General features: G+C 37.7%; 1 protein-coding gene across 2 annotated transcripts in view; it reads left to right on the plus strand.

Moving 5' to 3' along the window:
- The window catches only part of LOC117160584 (protein Wnt-4), a 77,591-nt gene that overhangs the window by 11,183 nt on the left and 46,612 nt on the right, over positions 1-19,796 (plus strand). The window contains exon 1 of one of the 2 annotated variants that reach the window (XM_076617191.1): positions 18,211-18,507. The exons of the other annotated variant lie outside the window; for it this stretch is intronic. Within the exon in view, the coding sequence (XP_076473306.1) occupies positions 18,470-18,507 (38 nt within the window). The 5' untranslated portion in view covers positions 18,211-18,469. Of the gene's footprint in view, positions 1-18,210; positions 18,508-19,796 lie in introns of those variants that run through there. 2 annotated transcript variants of the gene reach the window in all.

Consider the following 19,796-nt stretch of genomic DNA (forward strand, 5'->3'; position numbering starts at 1 on the left):
AATCTTTCGAACGTTGTAATCTTTATCTTGATAAAACAGAATGGATCATAGGTAATTCGATAAAATAATATAACACGGAAAATGTTGTTTCCTTATAAAACGAAAAAGACTTTTCGAACGACCTAATAATTAACGTTTTAAGATGCGAACAATGTCTAAACAAATAGGAGGAAAATAAATGGATGTGTCGTCTTCCGTAACTTTGTGGTGACAAGGTGACATACAATATTTTAGGTTAAGACGCTATCCTTTGATACTCTTTGATGGCCTAATTGGTTGAGATTGCAGAGGTCTCACTTTACCGATATAGTAACAGTTAAAAATTTTTTACAACTGCTTTATCTTATACTTTTTTAATTCTAACTTCTATTAGGAATTTTATCCTGACATTATGATACATACAAAATAATATTTAAGAAATGTAAAAGGGTAGATAAGTAACCTTTAAGTCACGTGATACTTCAGAGGAACAAATAATTATTTTGCTGTAATGGCATCTTAGCTTTTTACTTTTCAAATCCAGTTGAGAAAAGGCAATTAATTGCAATTTCTATTCGCATAGGTAAACAAAAGAATAGCAACAAAATATTAAATTATTCAAAAACAAAATATTAAATTATTAAAAAAAAAAAAAAAAAGCTTTTACCTGTTTCTCCATAATAAATGATGCTTCTTATACTTCATTGAAAATCTACATTGTAGCTAATAACTCAATATCTGCTAGTAAGTAATATTATAATATTTTAAAAATGTAAATGGATGGGTATCCAATTTTTAGGTTATATGTTATTTCTTAAATAATCATTTTGCTGTAATGGCATCTTAGCTTCTTACTTTTCAAATCCAGTTGAGAAAAGGCAATTAATTGCAGTTTCTATTCACATAGGTAAACAAAAGAATAGCAACAAAATATTAAATTATTCAAAAACAGCTTTTACCTGTTTCTCCATAATAAATGATGCTTCTTATACTTCATTGAAAATCTACATTGTAGCTAATAACTCAATATCTGCTAGTAAGTAATATTATAATATTTTAAAAATGTAAATGGATGGGTATCCAATTTTTAGGTTATATGTTATTTCTTAAGTAATCATTTTGCAATGATGGCACCTTAGATGTTATCAGTTCAAAGTTCCAAAATCCAAAACTTCAAAATTTTAGTTCTGAATTTCAAATTTCAAAATTCCAATGTTTCGAAATTGCTTATGATACTTCATACTTATACTTCGTACTTTATAACACTTTTCAAGTTGGTCTGAGAAAATATAATAAATTATAATATGCACTTACTTATTCGTACAAAGAAATGGAAGGTTAACAACAAAATATATCTACACCATCCGCTTTCATTAAAATTTTTCAAAAACAGGTTCTGCATGTTCATTTATAATAAACAATGGTTTTTATATTTCATTCGAAATCTCACGTTTCAGTCATGAAGTAAGCAATTTCGACGGAAGCGTATAAAGCGAACGCATTAATTTCTAACGGCTTCAATTTTGCCGGTTGGGTTCGGTAGAGTCATCGCAGCGGGAAATATCGGGTCCGCGGAGAGCTGAAGCCAGCACGCGTCCAAACAACGTAATTAAAAGTTTCGTGTGCCACTAGCCTCGATAAACCACGGCCGTTCCAAAGTAAATAGACGCAGCCCCTGGCTGGTTAATTACGCGCCGAAATGCGTCCTTATAGAAATAATTAGCCGTAGCGTGTGCGCGTGCAAACAATCAAGGGAATGGGGAAAACATCGCGTTGAACCTGCGGCCATTGTTGCGTTATAATAACTCGCAGGAAAAATTCGAGCGAATAATAGGTCGACGACCACAGCCGGCTCGTTTCTTCGATAATTTTCATCCCCTCGTTGCAAACTCAATCGATACATCGATGTTTCATGTATTTTTTATATGTGCTATTAGATTCTACTTAAAGTCAAACTCATTTTATTCGTGTTATTCTATTTGTAGGTTAGGATACTGTTTCGCGCAGTTATACTTGAAAATATATAATTGAAAAATCAACGATTTTAGCGGTAATTAAATAATATCCTTTAGGGAATTTATTCGGTGAAAAATTCAACTTTAGGAATTTCTAATTTTCGAGATTCCAGACTTTTGGAATTTGAATTTCAATATTTCACACACATAATGTACAAATTTTGATGTCAAAATTTCATAGTTCAAAATTTCAAAATTTTAGAGTTTCGCAATTCCAAATTTCGAAATCTTGAAGTTTCTAGCTATCAAGTTTCGAAATTCAAATTTCTAAATTTCAAAGCATCGAAGTTGCAAAATTCAAATTTAATAATTTCCGGAAACGGCCACTTGCACTTCGCGTATATCATTTTATTTGCGTTGTATATTTTTATTTTATATATTTGTCATTAAATATTATCTACTATATTTCATAAAAAACAAGGGAATTGATGAAACATACAAACAAGTTAATATTTCTTTTTAATTAAACGTTTTTCCTGTAGTATAGTTTCCGAAGAAAAGAAAGAAAAATTGGTGCAGTCAGTGCGAATAGCGGAAGCAACAGCAAAAGACTATCGACGAGACATACTTGTTGAACGTGTGGTTTATCTTGGGCCATAGATCACTCAGAGTCTAACGTATATGCGCTTTCCTTTTCTCAGCTATCTCCCGTTCTGCTACGACTAACCTGTCCTATAGCTTGCGAAGGCACGCCTTCGGAAGACACACGTGCCAATATCCGTTGTTTACGATGAGGAACACAACTCGAGAATATTCTTCAAATGGAATTTATCCAGTTATCCTTTTATCCACTTCCGCTTGTTCAGCTAGCTATGCAATTATTCATGTCTCGTTCGGTTTTCGTGTTTTTATTATTTGGTTGAATTTCAGTGAAATGAAAAATATAGTAATTCAATGGAGGAAACTATCATAATTGTCATTCGTGATAATACAAATAGCTGGAATGAAAAGTTAAGTAATAAATAAGAATAAAACAAGTAAGAGGCAAAGATTCAGCATTAAGAAAATGTTTTAATTATTGAATGGACTTGAAGAAGATGCATTCAGTTTTAATACTGAGAAATAATCTATAAATGCTACAAAGGTATTGCAATTATGAAAGAATACAATTTTTTCTTATATAATGCACTCAAATATTGCAATTACAGGAGTTTCTACTTCAAGATGCAATTATACTTAATGATAAAAAATTGAGCGCAACAAAGGTATTACAATAACGTGGATAACTCTTCAAAGAGATAGAATTACATTTCCAATACTAAAAAAACTAACAATTGAATGCAACAAAAGTATTTCAATCGCAGACCAATCGAAGCAGTAAAATTACATCTGCTTCTAGAAAATAATAACACAGTGCAATAAAGTCATTACAATTATGAGAATTGGTTTTCAAAGAGATATAATTATTTTTGAAACTAAAAAATAATAGCTGCACAATTATTACGATCACAAAAATCACTCTTTAGAAGCAGAAGATTATCTTTAATAATGAAAAAATAACAATTGTGCATGACAAAAACATTGCCATCACAAGATACGCTCTTCAATGGGATGTCATTATTTTTCACGCTAGAAAGTAGTAATTTAGCACAATAAAAGTACATTCTAAACATAGATTGCAGAAAATAATACAACAAGACTATTACAATCGTAAGTAGTAATCTTCGAAGAGATATGATTACCTTTAATATTAAAAAATAACAATCACAAGAATTGTTCTGTAGAGGGTGTAATTATTTTTAGTACCTACAAAAAGTAACACCAACTGACCGTTACAAAAACATTGTATTTCCAAAAATTCCCTATTTCAGGAAACATTTATATTATTTATATTATGTCGTATATTATTTCCTAACCTAAACAAATAACAATTGAGAAACTTACAATAATAGGACGTAGGGTGAGCTCCAATATTTAAATTTTATTTATTGTAAGAGCAAGAAAGAAATAGATTTCATATTCAAAAATGTGAAGGATTATTCCTGCGAATATTAATTTATAACGCTTTTAAAACAACGACTTGATTTTGTTCGACTTTACTTAAACCAGATCCCTGGAAAGTGGAGCTGTTTCTTTCTGGCAGCTTCAATTGGCAGTACAAGAAAAAGTAAAACACATCGCAATCGCAATAGTCACGATCGACTACTTCGGTCTACTTCCGTGGCCCCACTTCTTCCCCTTGCCCTCACCACGGCACACCGCTTTCCTTCTTCTTCCCTTAGCAGAGCATCTCATTTTTATTCCGTCTTCTCCTGTGCTTTCTCACCCTCTTGGACGTTATCCACGCTGGCCATAAATTACACGCTCTCTCCTTTTATCCGCGGCGAACTTAAGTAACTAGATCCGTAGCGGGGCTTGCGAGGGTTTAAACGGCCGATCCGTGTTCCTCCTTCCTTATACGGGTCTCTGTGTGCCCGTGTGGCCAGCCACCAACTCCCCTCCACTTCAACCACTACGTTCTGTTTCGCTCGCTCAGTCGCTATATCTCTGTCTGTACGGCTACTCTCATTCCGAGCAGATGCAATTGCGTTGTCCCGCGGGGGCGAGAGCGTGTCGCGCAGCCGGACCAAGGGGTCCAATAATGGCAGCCTGAATAATACAGGGGACGCACAGGGCGGGGAAGGGTGCAGAGTCAAGTCGTTGTCGCCGCCATGCTCCTTCTCTATTCATGTTAAATTTCATACCCGATCCGGACGGTCCGTGGAAAGGCCAGACGGACCTAGCAAGGAAGAAACGCGGTTCCGTTTGGACCACAGAAACAGGTTGCTGGCGGGATTACGAAAACCGGATTTTGCGATGGTTAAACTACTATTAGCCTAACTATTAATGGCGAGTTTTTCCTTTATTTAATTTTCACAGCTGTTCAAATGTAATTAATGAAAAATGATTTTTCAGTATACAATATATAGGGTGAGATTAGTATCTGGGTCAGGTTATATTTGTTGGAGAGGGTTAACCTATTAAATGACAAGTTCTCCTTTTATTGGTATTATTATTTTGATTTGTGCATGTTATTATTATATTGGTTATTATATTTGATTTTATTGATTTTTATTAATCTTCGAGTAGATTTAGTGGCAATTTATCTTGATTTTATTAAATACACAGGCTATTTGGATTCATAGATGTGAGTAACTGAGTTAGGTTATGTCCTTTCTTCTATCGAGAAAACTGTTTTAATACTATTGTTCGATAACTGACGGACAACGTACTGAATTTTCAAATTGCTGTCCTGCGAAAAGCAAGGTACGTGATTTACTGTATTCTCATCCTTCTTTCAGTTATTAATCTTAAAATATTAGCCCTTTCAAATAACTTCGTATAACTTAACATATTTTTGCATAATTTAAATGATGACCAGAAAAGCACATTTCTATAGAAATAATATCAACTCGTCTATAACATAACCTAATCTAGTAAAAGTCACAGGTTTAAAAGTAAATCTGTTATAAAACTATTTTATTCCCTGTTTAATTTCGAAGATTTGGCTGCGTTTGAGGTTAGAACAGCTCGGTCGGCTTACCGGTCGGTTTAGATACTTCACGGTGGTGAGTTTATACACTCTCATTCGTTCCCGGTGGATAGTGTGATGGGAGGCAGAGGGGAGAGAAGATCGTCGAGAGTCGACAATCCCGTGGCCTGACATAAATTAGTCGTGGCTTAAATCCTGGCCTAATCCATCATAAATAACTCCGTGCAGATGCGTGTATATACGGGGAGATTCCGTCCCCTAAATTATTTCGAAAAGATCGCGGCCCACGTGCTGCATCATCCGTTTCAGTCTATCTGTGTGTAAGCGTATAAGTGTGTATTCTCGCGTGTATATGCGTTTGTATGAGTATGTCCGGGTCTGTATTCGCTAGTGTATATGGTCGCCGGTAATACGCGGCCGTATATGCCTCGTCGAGTGCTTAACCACCTGCCAAATGCACGAGGATTCTTTAATCCCCCATTGACAATTTGTCTGTCTCTTTGTCGCTTAAACGGCCACGCTTACACACGTTGAAAAATTCTTACCTTCGTTGGTGGTACTTACGTTTCATATCGTTCTCGTTATCTTTTTTATTCAGGTGGAATTCTTGAGTTTTAAGGAGAGACAGCCATTTGTTTATGTTGTTAGGTTAGGTTTTTGGAGAATGGGTGCTAGGTCGTTTAGAGGATGTAATAAATTTTTATTGAGTTTCATAATGGAATAAAGATTCACGAGATTGTCCTTGGCTTTTGAAAAAAGGGTTCACAGACTGTTTAAAGAAAATGACGTATTTTTATTATATTTAATATTTGAACAAACTCTTGAACGAAGAGTTATTTGCCTTTGATCATTAACTGTATTCATTATCTATGTGATCGTTATTACTTATGTAACTAACATCTTTTTTATAGACCAGGACACAGATAATCATTAATACGTATATGCAAAAAGACTTCGACAACAATCAACTCATAATTAACGAATAAAATATGAAACAGTCAACAAAATGGATAAAACGCATCAAAAAGCAAGACATACAAGCTTCACTCCCATCACAAAAATTCATCTAACAGATCACCATGCGCGTATGTATACATATACTTAAATATTTACTAGGCATATACAACTATTCTTTTAATAATTCAGTCGTCGATAAACTATCCTCACTACAGCCCCATTATTGTCATCATATTTCCTTCACAAGCGGACTCATATATACGGTAATCCTTACTATTAACGTGGTGAAAACCTGATCGTATTCTCGGAGGGATACGATTCATAAAACGCGTGCGTGCGTCGCGTCAAAATCAACCCCCGTTGACTAGTAACTTTCGGAAAACGCCGCTCCTTTATTTACGATTTAAACGGGGACACGGCCGCGTTTACGTTGGATGGTTATTATACGTGTAGGCGAACGTGTGCTTAACACGCGTTTCGCGATGCTAAATCTATCCTCGTGCATTCTGGCCGCGTTCTGTAACCCCTCGCGTGGCTGCACCTCGCTTCTTTAATATTAATGGACAAGTTAGTGGACATTCTCCTTCGTCGGGTGTAGTGATGCCGCTCGTGATTCCGCGTACGCATTTATTTGGCCACGCGGAACCTTCTTCTGGTGGTTTTTTCTTCTCCTGATTTCTTCTTTTTTCCTTCTTTCTTTTTCTTTTTTCTTCTCTTTTTTTTTTTTGTTTTTGCTCAAAGGAGCATTATAGTAGACAGAGTAGACTTATTCTTGCGGCTCTTTTTTTTATTTTGGATAATGTGAATTCTATTTCTTCTTAACAGATAACATTAAGGTAATCTTTAATTCTATATTTTTCTCTCCCAGGGTGAGTAGGTTTCCACCTATAGATTTGGATGCGTTCCGTAACTTTTGTGAAGGGAATGATTTGTTTTATTTTTTATTCCTGCGAATGCTGAATTTGATGAATTCTACTTTTAATGAACATTCGATGAACCCTCGCCTGCAAATTACGTAAATAGATTTAACCCAATATGTTTCATTTTATTTTGCACTTTTGTGAAAAAGTGAATTTATTTAATTCTTGCTTTTATGAAGCATGACTGTTATAAATTCTATTTTTAGCGGATATTTGCCGAATATTTACCTGTAATTTGTGCGGTTTTTTTTCTTCTGCCTGTTTTCAAGGGGTGGGCAGATTTCCTCTCCGGACTATCGTTACTTTTTGTATTTTTATAAGAGAGCGCTGGTGATTAATTAGATTCTCTAAAATATTGCTTTAAGAATGTTAAGATTTGTTTTTTGTAATTTTATTTTTTTTCTATTTTTTAACGAAGCGCAGGTGGATTTCTTATGATAAACTTGTTTTATTTCCGTCGAGGAATGATAGATTTTTCTCCCATGAGCAAGCAAAATTCTGATTATCGATGGTTAAAGCCTAAAGCAACATCGTCAAAAGCAGAGTGTGCGTCGAACGCAATTTGTAGCCCAGAAACATCAATTTGTATTCATCCATAGCGAGCAGTAGTTGGCTAATACACACTTATAAGTATAATTGCGTTATACATCAACGGGGAAAGGAATCACGTGAAAGGCTCGCACGTCCAACGCGGAATGGCGCGCATTAATTATTACCAATGCGATACACCTTTCGTCGAAATAAAACAAAGGGACGAAAAAGAAGAAAGTGAAACAAGATAAGAGAAAAAAAGAAACAATAAAAATAAGAATATATTTTAGCATTACTGAAATACTTTTTTCAATACTGATGATAATCTTTTTTATGTCTCTCATTCGTATAATGAGCAGCTTTTATTTTAATAGAATTTTATAACGTTACTTTATCTATGACACTTTCTAATATTGTTACGTTTCAATACAACTTTTACATATCTCACCACTGAATCCTCGATGGATTAAAACCATCCTCTACTTTCATCCTCTTGTTCCGATCTAAATCCTCTATCTCTTATTACATCCACGTCTCAACCTGTCTGCCTTATTCAAAACCATTTTTCCACTTCGGTCTCCACAAGTTTAAGGATGATTTTCTTAGACAAGCTTAACGATTCCCACTTCATTGTTCGAGAGTTTGATGAATCAGATTCTTATAGACGAACGACTCAAAGGTATTTTGTTGGAAGCTTCTTCAACTACTCGAGGGTTTTTCCACCCTCCGTTTGACCTATCTCGATTGCGATAGAGGAAAACCAAGATCAAACTGGTTGTTCGGTCTTTCTGTTGAAGCATTGTGAGAAGGCTGCCAGCCAGGTAGAAGTTAGGCTCTCTTTTTTCCCTGACCTCCCACCCTTTTCGGGTATTGCTTGCTCACGCCATAAGTAAATATGGATTTTGGTCTTGGACGATAGGCGGTTATGGTTTTTTTAGCTTTCTTCTCAAAAGTGTTCATGAGATTGGCTCATGATTTTTGCTTAGTAGCTGGATTTGTTGAAGTGTTTCAGAGTTTGGTTATTGGGAACTGAAAAGAAAATTGGAAGTTTTCTCATTTAGATTAGGGAATGAGATATTGGTTGGAAAATCTAGCTGAATTTTTATTTTGTTATCGTTGGAAGATTATTTAACTTGATAGATAAATAGATTTCAAAAGTGAGCTTGAGTTAATTTGAATCAAGCGTAACTTAAATCCTAATTTATCTATTTTATTAAAATCTTTAAGTTTAATAACGGAGATCGTTTATCTCGAAATGCTGAAAAATGTTAATCTGACGTAAGTAAACAAAAGATTGTTCAGTTACATTGTTCGGTAGTAATTCTTCCAGAAAATTCATTCCAATTATCCAGACTAATTTCATGTAAAAAGAAGAAAAAGCTATGGAATAAAATTTGTCCACTTTCGGCTGAATCTTCGAGAAAATCGAATTTGGAAATTTATCAGTATACTTGAACATGATTAAATAATCGATAAGAGGTAATTCTACGTGTGAAAATAAGACGAAAATGTTACAAGATGCTTTGTTTGCGAGAAAAAAAATTGAAAATTTATCGTACGCGTCTATTAGATCAATTAACGTAACTAAACATGTTCAAAGTCTATGTTCTGGAAAATGAAAGCTTGAACAGAAAGATATTTTCGATTTATTTTCACACGTAGAATGGCCTTCTGCCGATTATTAAGTCCCATGTTCAAATATACTTGATAAATTTTCAAATTCGATCTTCTCGACAAGATTTTCTTCTATACTTCTTTCTTATTTCCGCATAAACAATCACATCGTTCTCTCTTTTATACGTCACCCGATTGGACTCTACAGATCACCAGTCCAATTTAATATACACTTAGCTATCCACCTTAATTTAATCTAAATCTTCCCATCTAATCCAAGTTAAGTTACTAGTGTAATCCAAGTTAAGTAGCCTACACTTAAATCTGACTTCTCCCCTGAAAATTCTGAAACATAACCAGAACTCATTCGGTAAAATTCATCACCTAAATCTAGTTACCCATCCTAGTTTAATCTAAATCCACCAATCGAGTCTAATCTAATTTAAATCTAAGCAAACTAAACCGCCATTTTTCCCCCAAAAAATTCCTAAAGCTCGTTCCCCAAAATTCACCATAAGTTCCCCCACCGCAAAGATCCTCAAACTATACCAATTACGCGAAACCCTATCTAACCCCTCTCATAAAACCCCCTAAACCTACAATAAAAGTCATTCACCCGCATGCACCACCAACTCCTGCACGATCCTGCAATAAAAAAAAATCCCTAGACAACTCAAACAATTTTTCCATCCACCCATCTGCTGTTCACGGTGATCGACTGACATATTACTCGAAGAGCATGCACAAAGGCCTCGGCGGAAGAATAGCGTGGCAGAAGAAGCGGGGCACATTCGTCAGACAAATTGACCATTTCCATGTCAGACTGACCCTATATAACATATGTATGTATATAGATAGATATGCGGCTGGCCGAGTATGTATGTAGGTATATAGGTAGTTTGAGGCCCGAGGCGCTGTCGGAGGAGGTCATTACTCGGTTGCGTATACGCGGCCCTCCGTGGGGTAGCCTTCTTTTTTTCTTCTTCTCTTTTTCATGGCAAGGTGATTTCCGTTCGGTTGGTGACTCACGGTCCAACAACAGCGAACGAGCTTGGAAAAGAAGAAAAATACGACGAACGAAGGAACGTTCAATCAGTGGTTGCTCCGCGTTCCTCTTTGTTTGGTCCACCTATACCACTTGGCTGGAGTACGAGAAAACCGCGAAAGGAGCTATGGAGAGAGAAAAAAAAGAAGAAAGAACCTAGAATCTAGAGTCCTAGCGTGTTCCTCCAGTTCCCCATTTTTTTCCTACTTCTTCTTTCCTCTTTTTCTTGCTTACTCTCCCTCGATGAACTTTCTAACCCTCTCGCGTTCCATTTCTGGCTGCTTTTTCGCTGGGTCGTCGCGTCGCTCCTTTCTCCGGAATATTATTCGAATGGTTGGAGAACTCGAGCCTGCAAGCAGAAGAAGAGTATAAGGACGGGGGAAATCGCGGTAACTGGGGCGTAATGCGTAGGGATGAAATCGAGTGGGCAGCATATATACATAGGGGTGGAAGGTACCTTGGTGGAGATGCCAGGGTGAAGTACCGAAAAAAATCATACGTAAGAAGGAGATGGAAGATGAGGAGAAGCAAGAAGAGGAGAGAAAAAAAATAGCTGATAGGGAGGGTACTCTTGATTTGCCCGGTAGCTCGATTTTTCGTGGTCGACCTTTTGTCGAGGCAGAGGCCGATCTTTTCTGTTCTCCTCTGGTTTATAGCAAGAGAGAGAAAAAAGGGGGCCATGACATGGAGGCGGTGTACAAGAGGTGTACGTGCCCATGGAGAAGTAGGGGCGAAGGAGGGTGCCTGTATGCTCGAGGGAGGAGTGAAGGGGTGGTGGGAGGGGTTGGGAAAAATGGCGAATCTCACTAACAAGCTTTCGAGCTCGAAGCTTGTGGGAAACAAGCTTCAGGCTTGTACGTTCGTCGTTGGGTCTCGTCTCCTCTCCTAGTCGAGAGTAGAGGAGGAGAAGGGGAGAAAAGAGCAGAGGAAAGGAAGAGAAAAGAAGAGGAGAAAGAAGTACACTCGAGCGGAGAAAAGCCGAGCGTGCGGTGCTAGTCGTGTGCTTACACCGCTTCATCCCTTGGCTTCCTCCACTCTCTTCCGTTCTATTTTTCTATTCTTCCCTCTCTTTCTCTCGTTTGCTCTTCTTACCCCTTCTTCGTAGCCCCTCCTCGCACCCTCGATGGTTTGGTCCCAGGAACGCGTACATCGCGTACCACATACGCTGTTACACCGCTTCTCCAGCAGTCTCGAGCGTCCTCGAGCGCTCCACCCTTTACGCCGCGCTGCCCTCTCGAAAATCCAACCCTTTTTGGGTCGTTCGACCAATCGTCGCCAGCTAACTAAGGCTAGTTACGTATCGGTCTCTTCTACCACTCGATGCAGTCCACCTTTTTTCTGTGTCGCCTCGCGTGTGCGTGGCCTCTTCTTTATTTCTTCCTCCTCTTTCCTTCCTTCTTTTTAATTTTTCATCAGCCCCGTCTCTTATTAGGTGGAAAGTGCGTGACTGTACTGATTGTCGTTACAGTATACCGTATATGTGTACACGATTGCCATTTTCATCCCGAAATTCTATTTCGTTTACAAGTGTGTGCAGTGTACCGGAGTGCCTTCTTCGTTTTCTTCCTGCCTCGCTATATGGCCGCTCTATTGCTCGTACACGCTGGTTGGTGTGTTCCACTCGGTCGAGAGGCTTTCCACGTTCGTATGCTTGTCCGTTCTCTCTCGCTTTTGGTGCACACGATTGCTCTTCTCTCAACCCGCTACACTTCCGCCTCCTCTTTGCACCCTCCACTTCGACAGCTTCCTCGTGGAGGATCCAGCCAAGTGCTGCCAACTCCCCACCCCACACGCACGAGCTTTTGTCTCTCCGTTTCACTTAGGATCTGTACCGATCGTTGTTCACGTGTCTCTTCGTCGGACACTCTTCGCTCCCCCTGGCTTTTGCCCCTTCGAGAGCATTCTACTTGGTTTCTTACTCGGTTTTTCGAGTTCCTCCGAGTTTAATAGCCTCTTTAGCCTCTTTTCTACTCTAGAACCCGACTCTCCGTGGCCCTATCTGTTGCGTTTCCTTGAGGGTTTGCTTGATTTCTTAGTCGGTACTTTAACGTAAGAGTCTCGTGTCTCTTGCTGTCTCCTGTTCTTGATGGAATATGTGAGCTTGTAATCTTTTACAGTTCATAATTTTATAGAAATTTTGTATCAATTAATCTTTCCTAACCGTTGGTTGTTCGTAGCACTGTTCCTTGTATTCTTTTAATAGCTTGTTTCATTTCTTCATTGAACCCTAAATAACATATTTTGTGTCTTTTATTTTATTCTAATTCTTTACCGATTTTTCTTTTGATGATTGCTATCGCTTGCTTAAGTTCTTATTCAAACTATAGATACAAGACTATGTCCACTACAACTGTGTCCTACTTTATCCATTTTATAATTTCATGGTCCCATAGTCACCTTTCTTCTTAAGAGAAATCTACAACGTTTCTTTATAACCTAACTTATTTACCGCGCTTTTTGTGGAATTCATATAAACATCGCGTCGCCGATACTTCGAATCGCCGATACGTGAAATCATTTCTAACATGTGTTAACGACCCGAACAAAGGATGCACGCAATAATATTTTATAGTATTCGTGAAACGCATTCCAACGAATAAAAGCAACAATGTCCGAGGAATTCGAGAAAGGGCAAAACAACCAGGCAACCAGGTCGGCCGTTTCGCACGGGTTTGTCGAGTCAGTGACGGAAAAACTGTACCACTGTTGAACAAAAAGAGAAGAAACTGATCAAGAGTCGACCTGTTCCACGCTTTTCCACCAGTCGAACGAATCGGGGAACCAGTAACGCGACAAAAAGAGAACAGCATGGTCGGTGTGTTTCCAGCATTCTACTTGTGGATGTCAATGGCGAGACCAAAGGGGAAGAGGCTGCAGGCGGATGAAAGTAAAGAAACAAATCGCAGGAAAGAATTCGTTAGGGGAGAAGGTTGGAGTTCCTCCCGCGGGAACGTGGCATCTCCACGCCTGGTCGCGTGCTTTCTCGTCCGCGAATCCATCTTCTGCGTTTTCTCTTTTTCGTCTGGATTATTATGTGACGTTGCATCTGGCGAAGATGATTTTATTAATGGCGCTTTAAAATTCGTTGGTGTGCGAACTGTAATGTTATTGTAGTACTGTATAGCAGAAAATGGTATTAAATATTTAGATTCGGAATTAATTTCTAAAATCTTTTTAGGTTGGGGTTAGGTTCGGAATTAATTTCTAAAATCTTTTTAGGTTGAGTTTAGGTTCGGAATTAGTTTCTAAAATCTTTTCAGGTTGTTAATTTATAACGCAGATTAACTGGTGTAGGAAATATAACATTATTATTATTATACTTTACGGAAGAAAATATCGTTCAATATTTAGATTCCGAATCAACTTCTAAAATTCTCCTTTTAGGTTAGAAATTTTATAAAGAACATTTAAGGTTTAATATTGTGGCGATTAGATTTTATATTAATTGCAGCATACCAGCATTAGAGAGATTAGAGATAATAAAGTTGACAAAGAAACCGGCAGTATTTAATATGACCTTTTCCACTTTCTACCTTTCCTACAAAACAACACAACACATAAGCGTAGAGTAAACCTATACCTAACCTCTAACTCTCGATTTTGCCTTCAACCTACCAAATCTTCCATTCTAACCAATCAACTACCTTTTCCTTCACACGGTCGGAATCTCCATATATGAAGATCCTTAGACCGAAACGTGATCCAGTCACATTCGTCGAGTGGCCAAACGCTATGTGTTCATTGGCCACGCTGGACAGCAATGTGCGTGCATATAGATGAGAGCGGAAATAGGCGCGCAAACAAACAGACAAACAAGTCGCATTCAGCGACCCGCGGATTGTTCCGTGAATTTTGCAGAAGTCATATTCATTTCTGAGATTGGCTTCTTCCAACTTCTCTCGTTGCTTCCTCTCTTTTGCCGCTGTTTTTCCGCCTCTTGGACCCGGTCCTCTTGTTCAGCATCAGCGGCTAGAGTGAACGAAACGAAACGATTCCATCTATCGGAGATGCTGGAGATAGCGGAACTCGGAATAAAGCGGCGCAAGATAAAAGGAGGAGCACAGATCCTCTCTGTTAAGAGAAACAGGGAATTCAGATTGAGGAGGGAGAGAACGAAGGAGGATGGGGAGAAGGAAAGAAAGAAAGTGAGCGACCGGACGGAGCCGATCGATCGATTCTTCTTGCCAGAAAAGTTGCGGGCTCGCTTCGACTACGTCCTCCTCTTAGGCTTTGCCTACCTACTCCACAATTTTTCGTGCAGCCGTTTACCGATAAAGCAGCGCGCCGCGACGCGTGTCCGCGGAATCTTATCTAGCGGGTGTACACTGTGAAATTGACTTTTCCGTGGTTGGAAATGAGGTTAGTTTCTTTGCATCGAAAGTTACGTTATCCTTCTGTGGAGTGGCAATGATACATTCGCGATACCGGAAAATTTCTTATAAATGAAATCTTGTTGGCACTTGATTCTCATGGCCTTTTATTTTATATGGGGTTTTCTTTCTAATTATTGAAATTCGTTTCATAGTTATATGGTACAGAAGAGGAATTCTGTTATATTTTTGTGAAATAATAACGAAATAGCGACGAAGCGAAAATTAGATGCATGTATACTACATAGTACTTTAAGGTTAGAATCAGGATCATAAACAATCTTATAGTCGCTCTTGACTTGTATAACCTTCAAAATAAATTGCGCAGGTATTTTTCAATAAGTTTGAAGGCTCAATTAATGACACACAGATTGTAGTGTTTAAGGTTACGAAATCACGCTACAAGCCTAATCTAAACTTATCATGAACTTTCCAGTTCAACAACCATCCAATTTCAAGTCCAAACATCGGCTACCATACACAAATCAATCCCTAACCTCATCAGCTCAAGATTATACCCAAGGGCAAGATCAATTTGGTATACACATGGTCATAATCCGGGTAACACGGTTTCCATCGAAAAGCCGATCACCGGAGGTAATATTCGGCGTAATAAGATAAAAGAAAAGGCGGTCTGGTTCTCTCTGAGGAGAGGAGTTCCGGCGTAGATTGCACCGAAGTGGTCTTCCTTGGAATCCTAGCCGTTCGCGTGGCCGTGCATCCTTGACTCCTCCCCACCCTCTTATCCCCACTCCACTTTCGTCGCGGAACGCAACAATCGAGGCCAGATCGCAAGAGGAGACGCGGAATCGTCCACTTCCTCCGTGCATGCACCAAATATTTCCACGAGAAAGAAATTCTATGAATGGGAACTCGTGAGATTGTTTTTCGACCAAATTCGATATTCTTACAAGACACGGAATGCAAATCTGAATAATATTTATGGGACGAGAATCGAGAGCTAGAGTCAACGGTGGATAGCTCTTGAACAGAGAATCGTGTGGACAGTATTGCAGGAGTAAAGGTAGGCTCCTCAACTGTACGCAGATAAGCGATTTTACGAGCAGTCTTGGAATTTCAACTCGCTAAAAGTGACACAGCCTTCCCGGGCGCTTTTATGCGGCCTTTGAGTTTCATTTCTCTAACCTTTCTTTCGTCGTTTATTTTTGTCATAGGGTGGTCTGAGATTTCGATGGTATTGGTAGTAGGATCTTTTGTAAAACATTCTGTAATTCAGTTTCACATTGAATGTTTAAATAATTCACGTGTTCAAATTCGACTATAATACGAAGTAATGGCAATACAGTATTCTTCCTATTGTAGTTCCCATCGAAGCAACAGTCTTTCGCCGCCTCTTGTCATCTTTTGTTACTGTATGTTGCAAAACATTTCCAACAATCAGAAGTTCCTTAATGTTGCTTTACTCGAAATCACTGAATCTATCTTTGTTCTTTTCGCTTTCACGTATCGCCTACTATAATGGAAACCATATTTTTACCAAGCCCAGAACCCCATCAACATATTATCTCCATAAAACCATACTGATCCCTATTTGTGGTTAGTTCGACAATTTCCCGTAAATTTGTCAAGCCAAAACTACTACTACCTATCCAAAGAAACATCAAATCGCCATCGACGAAGCTTCTACCCGAAACCGATACATCGTTTGGATCACCGCTTACTACCTGGCCAAGCAACACCTCCCTGTAAAACACTTAAGGGCCGCTCTCACGAGTCGAAATTAGAAGTCGATAAAATCCTCATTGGCGTGTGTATCGGTTGCACGGAGGTCGATGTTTGCGATATACTGGCGAATGGTCGTCGGGATACCGGGCCAGTAGAGAAGTGGATTTAAATATCCTTCTTCCGAGCTGTCCAGCATCTCGATAATTCTCGTGATCCGACGGCCTGCTGGACAACCTAACGAACGTAGCTCGATCGAGAATCGTTAATGGCGGATGGAGTTAGGTTAGGGTGGGGATCAAGCAGTCGCCAAATTCACAACGCTAATGCCTGCCGGCCGGTTCTCTGAGCCTATTTCCGATATCGGACAGGGCCGGTTTATAAAGTTCACCCGGCAAAACGACGCACTTGAGTGACGTGCGGTCGGATCGTACTCGTTAATAAGTACCGCGGGAATGCTCCTGAAGCAGAAAGCCGCTTCCATGATCCTTCTCTCTCTCTCTCTCTCTCTTTCTAACCTATGGATAATATTCTTGAAAGCCTTTTCTCCAGTAAAGATCTCTCTTTACGTAGAGATTTATGGTTTTAATATATCTTTAATATATGGTGCTTGTTTTGTTCTTTATTTGATGGTTTAAAATTATGAATTCGTGTTGGTGGTTTTTAAGCTCTCTTTCTCTGCCCAATCCGTGGATAATATTTCAGAAGGTATTTTGCATGAATTTACGATTTCAATGCTACTTCTGCTTTTTTCTTGGTTTTTTATCTTGATGATTTAAAAAGTGTAGTTTTATATTTGTGGTCTTTTTGGTAGATTTTTTGCTGAGATGTACTTGTATAGGTATTTTTAGAAAAGATGTTGCAGTCTTGTTTCAATTTAATCAACCTTAAAGGTTTCTTTGACCTGATAACTGGGTCATCTCTGAACCATAAACTGTTTTGATGCATGGGATTAAAGATTAGGCATATATACTCACAATATAATATATGTATATTATAAAAGGTGATACTGATGCTATCGCTGTTTAGTCAACTCAAAGGCAATGCCGCCAGCGATAACGCCCTGTCGGTATATTCTTTGCTGTGATTGGCGGCACTGTTTTGTGTTAACTACACAACATATATATTGGAAGGAAACAATGTGTGTATTTTTAATTATTTTATTAGCATAAATTTCATGATATAACATAACCCAAACATGATGCATAAATAAATTTCTAAATCCAAAATATGAATAAATAGTTTGATTTACGCTTATATCTATAACATATATTTTATTGTGAATGTCTTAACACGTCTTTTTATATTATGTCCTTTCTGCAAATTCTTGCACCTTAACATTTTCCATATATGTACATACCTGTACATAAACATCCACGATCTATTTATTAAAACTTAGAAATTTATTTATGCCTAGACTTTCATATCTTGTTATGTCATTAAGTTTATCTAAAGAGGATTCTTGATAAAAAATTCCTCATTGTTTCTCAATTACGTTTGCATCACGTCGAGACCACTCTGTAAATCCTTGAAGCTATTTCTCGCGTTCCTGAATGCATCGAGAGTCGCGGTTAAATCGCGTCTATTCTCGGAAGGTGGAAGTCCGCCACGGGCGACGAAACGGAGGCGGCGGATCGTGCCAAGGTATCCGCGACATTTCATAAACACGAAATCAATTTTAATCCTCGCCGAGTGAGGCTGTCCTCCTCGCCTGGTCTGAACGGTGCTTATTTATAAGCACAACCGGGCCACTTCCTGCACGGGATCATGCCGCGAATCTCGCATCCTTGTGATCGCTTTGTAACCGGGGAACATCGCACGTTAATAGACTTTGTGTTGTATATTTGTCTTTCTGTACATTCATCGCAAGATTATCACGGGAAATGGCAAACTTTGTGACGATACTGGAGTGCAATTCAAGGTCAGTTGGTGAGGATAAATCTTTATAGGTTATGACGTTCAGGTTAGATAACTTTTATATTATCTCTGTTTTATAATTATTATATAGTGAAATACCAATGTAAATATTATAAATATGAGTATTTGAAACCTCTTAACCAGGTCATCTATTAACCAGAAATTTCTATAATCATGAAATTGGAGGTTAGTATTGATACAGCAATTTCAAATAGGTTAAATATAATTCTTGAAAATGTAAGTATTGTATAATAAAGAAATTTTTCAAATAACTTTAAAAAATAAAAAATCCATAAGTAAAAAAATTATTATTAAGTAATTGTAGCAGTAAATCCGTTTTTTGTCTTAATCGTTAAAAGTGTAAAATACAAGATTTGAGAAAGACAATTTTTAGTACTATTAGTATTAAAAAGCTTCTTAGCTTCCATATTTGAAAGAGGTAAAGGTAAAGGGGAATAAACTGTATTAATTAATATAGAATTATGGCATTCTTTGTTTTTCTTGTGTGATACTTTTGTCGTCGGTGTTACCGTTTTCTTGTTTTTTAATATAGCTTATGTTACACAGAGGGAGGTGTAATCTTATAGGTTATGTTTGATAATTAAAGGAGAATTGACGAGTAAGTATTGAGTAGTGGAATCTAATGTTGTAATTATTAAGCACTGAAAAGTTAGAATTATTAAGTTCTTGAAGAATCGGATTACCTTCCTACAGATGTGTGTGAGTATACTGAATAACGAATCTTTTATTCTTTCTATTGATATTTCCATATTTTCTCTAATAAAGTTTAAACTTCTATTAGCTAATAATAAAAAATGATGTATTTAAAAATTAGTTTTGTATAAACATTAAAGTGGTAAATTAATACAAAGCGATCAGTGGATGTTGTAAGATCGTTGAACTTGAACTTGCTGGCGGGTAAAAGCAGATGGCAGATAAAAGGTGTGATTTTGATTAGAAAAATTAAGTTCACCAAGGTATCAATCTTTATGAGAAGCAAAAATGACTTCGAAATTAGGTTTAATGCTAGTGTTTCTCTCTATATTATTAACGTTAATTCTCTGTTCATAAAACGTGTAATACACCTTTCTGAAGTCCATGACTTTATTGCTCCCTTACGTTCACTTTACCATAATCTCACTAATCCATCATCAATCTTTTCACTGCAAAAATGCATAGTTATTTTTTATATACGTTCAAAAGTTTCTTAATATTTACAAAAAATGTTTATAAATCATGGATATCTTAAAAATAAAAAATTAGTGAAATAGTTATGAGAACTTTATCAAATTT

The sequence above is a fragment of the Bombus vancouverensis genome, chromosome 1 (genome assembly GCF_051014615.1).
Source record: "Bombus vancouverensis nearcticus chromosome 1, iyBomVanc1_principal, whole genome shotgun sequence".
Lineage (NCBI taxonomy): Eukaryota > Metazoa > Arthropoda > Insecta > Hymenoptera > Apidae > Bombus > Bombus vancouverensis.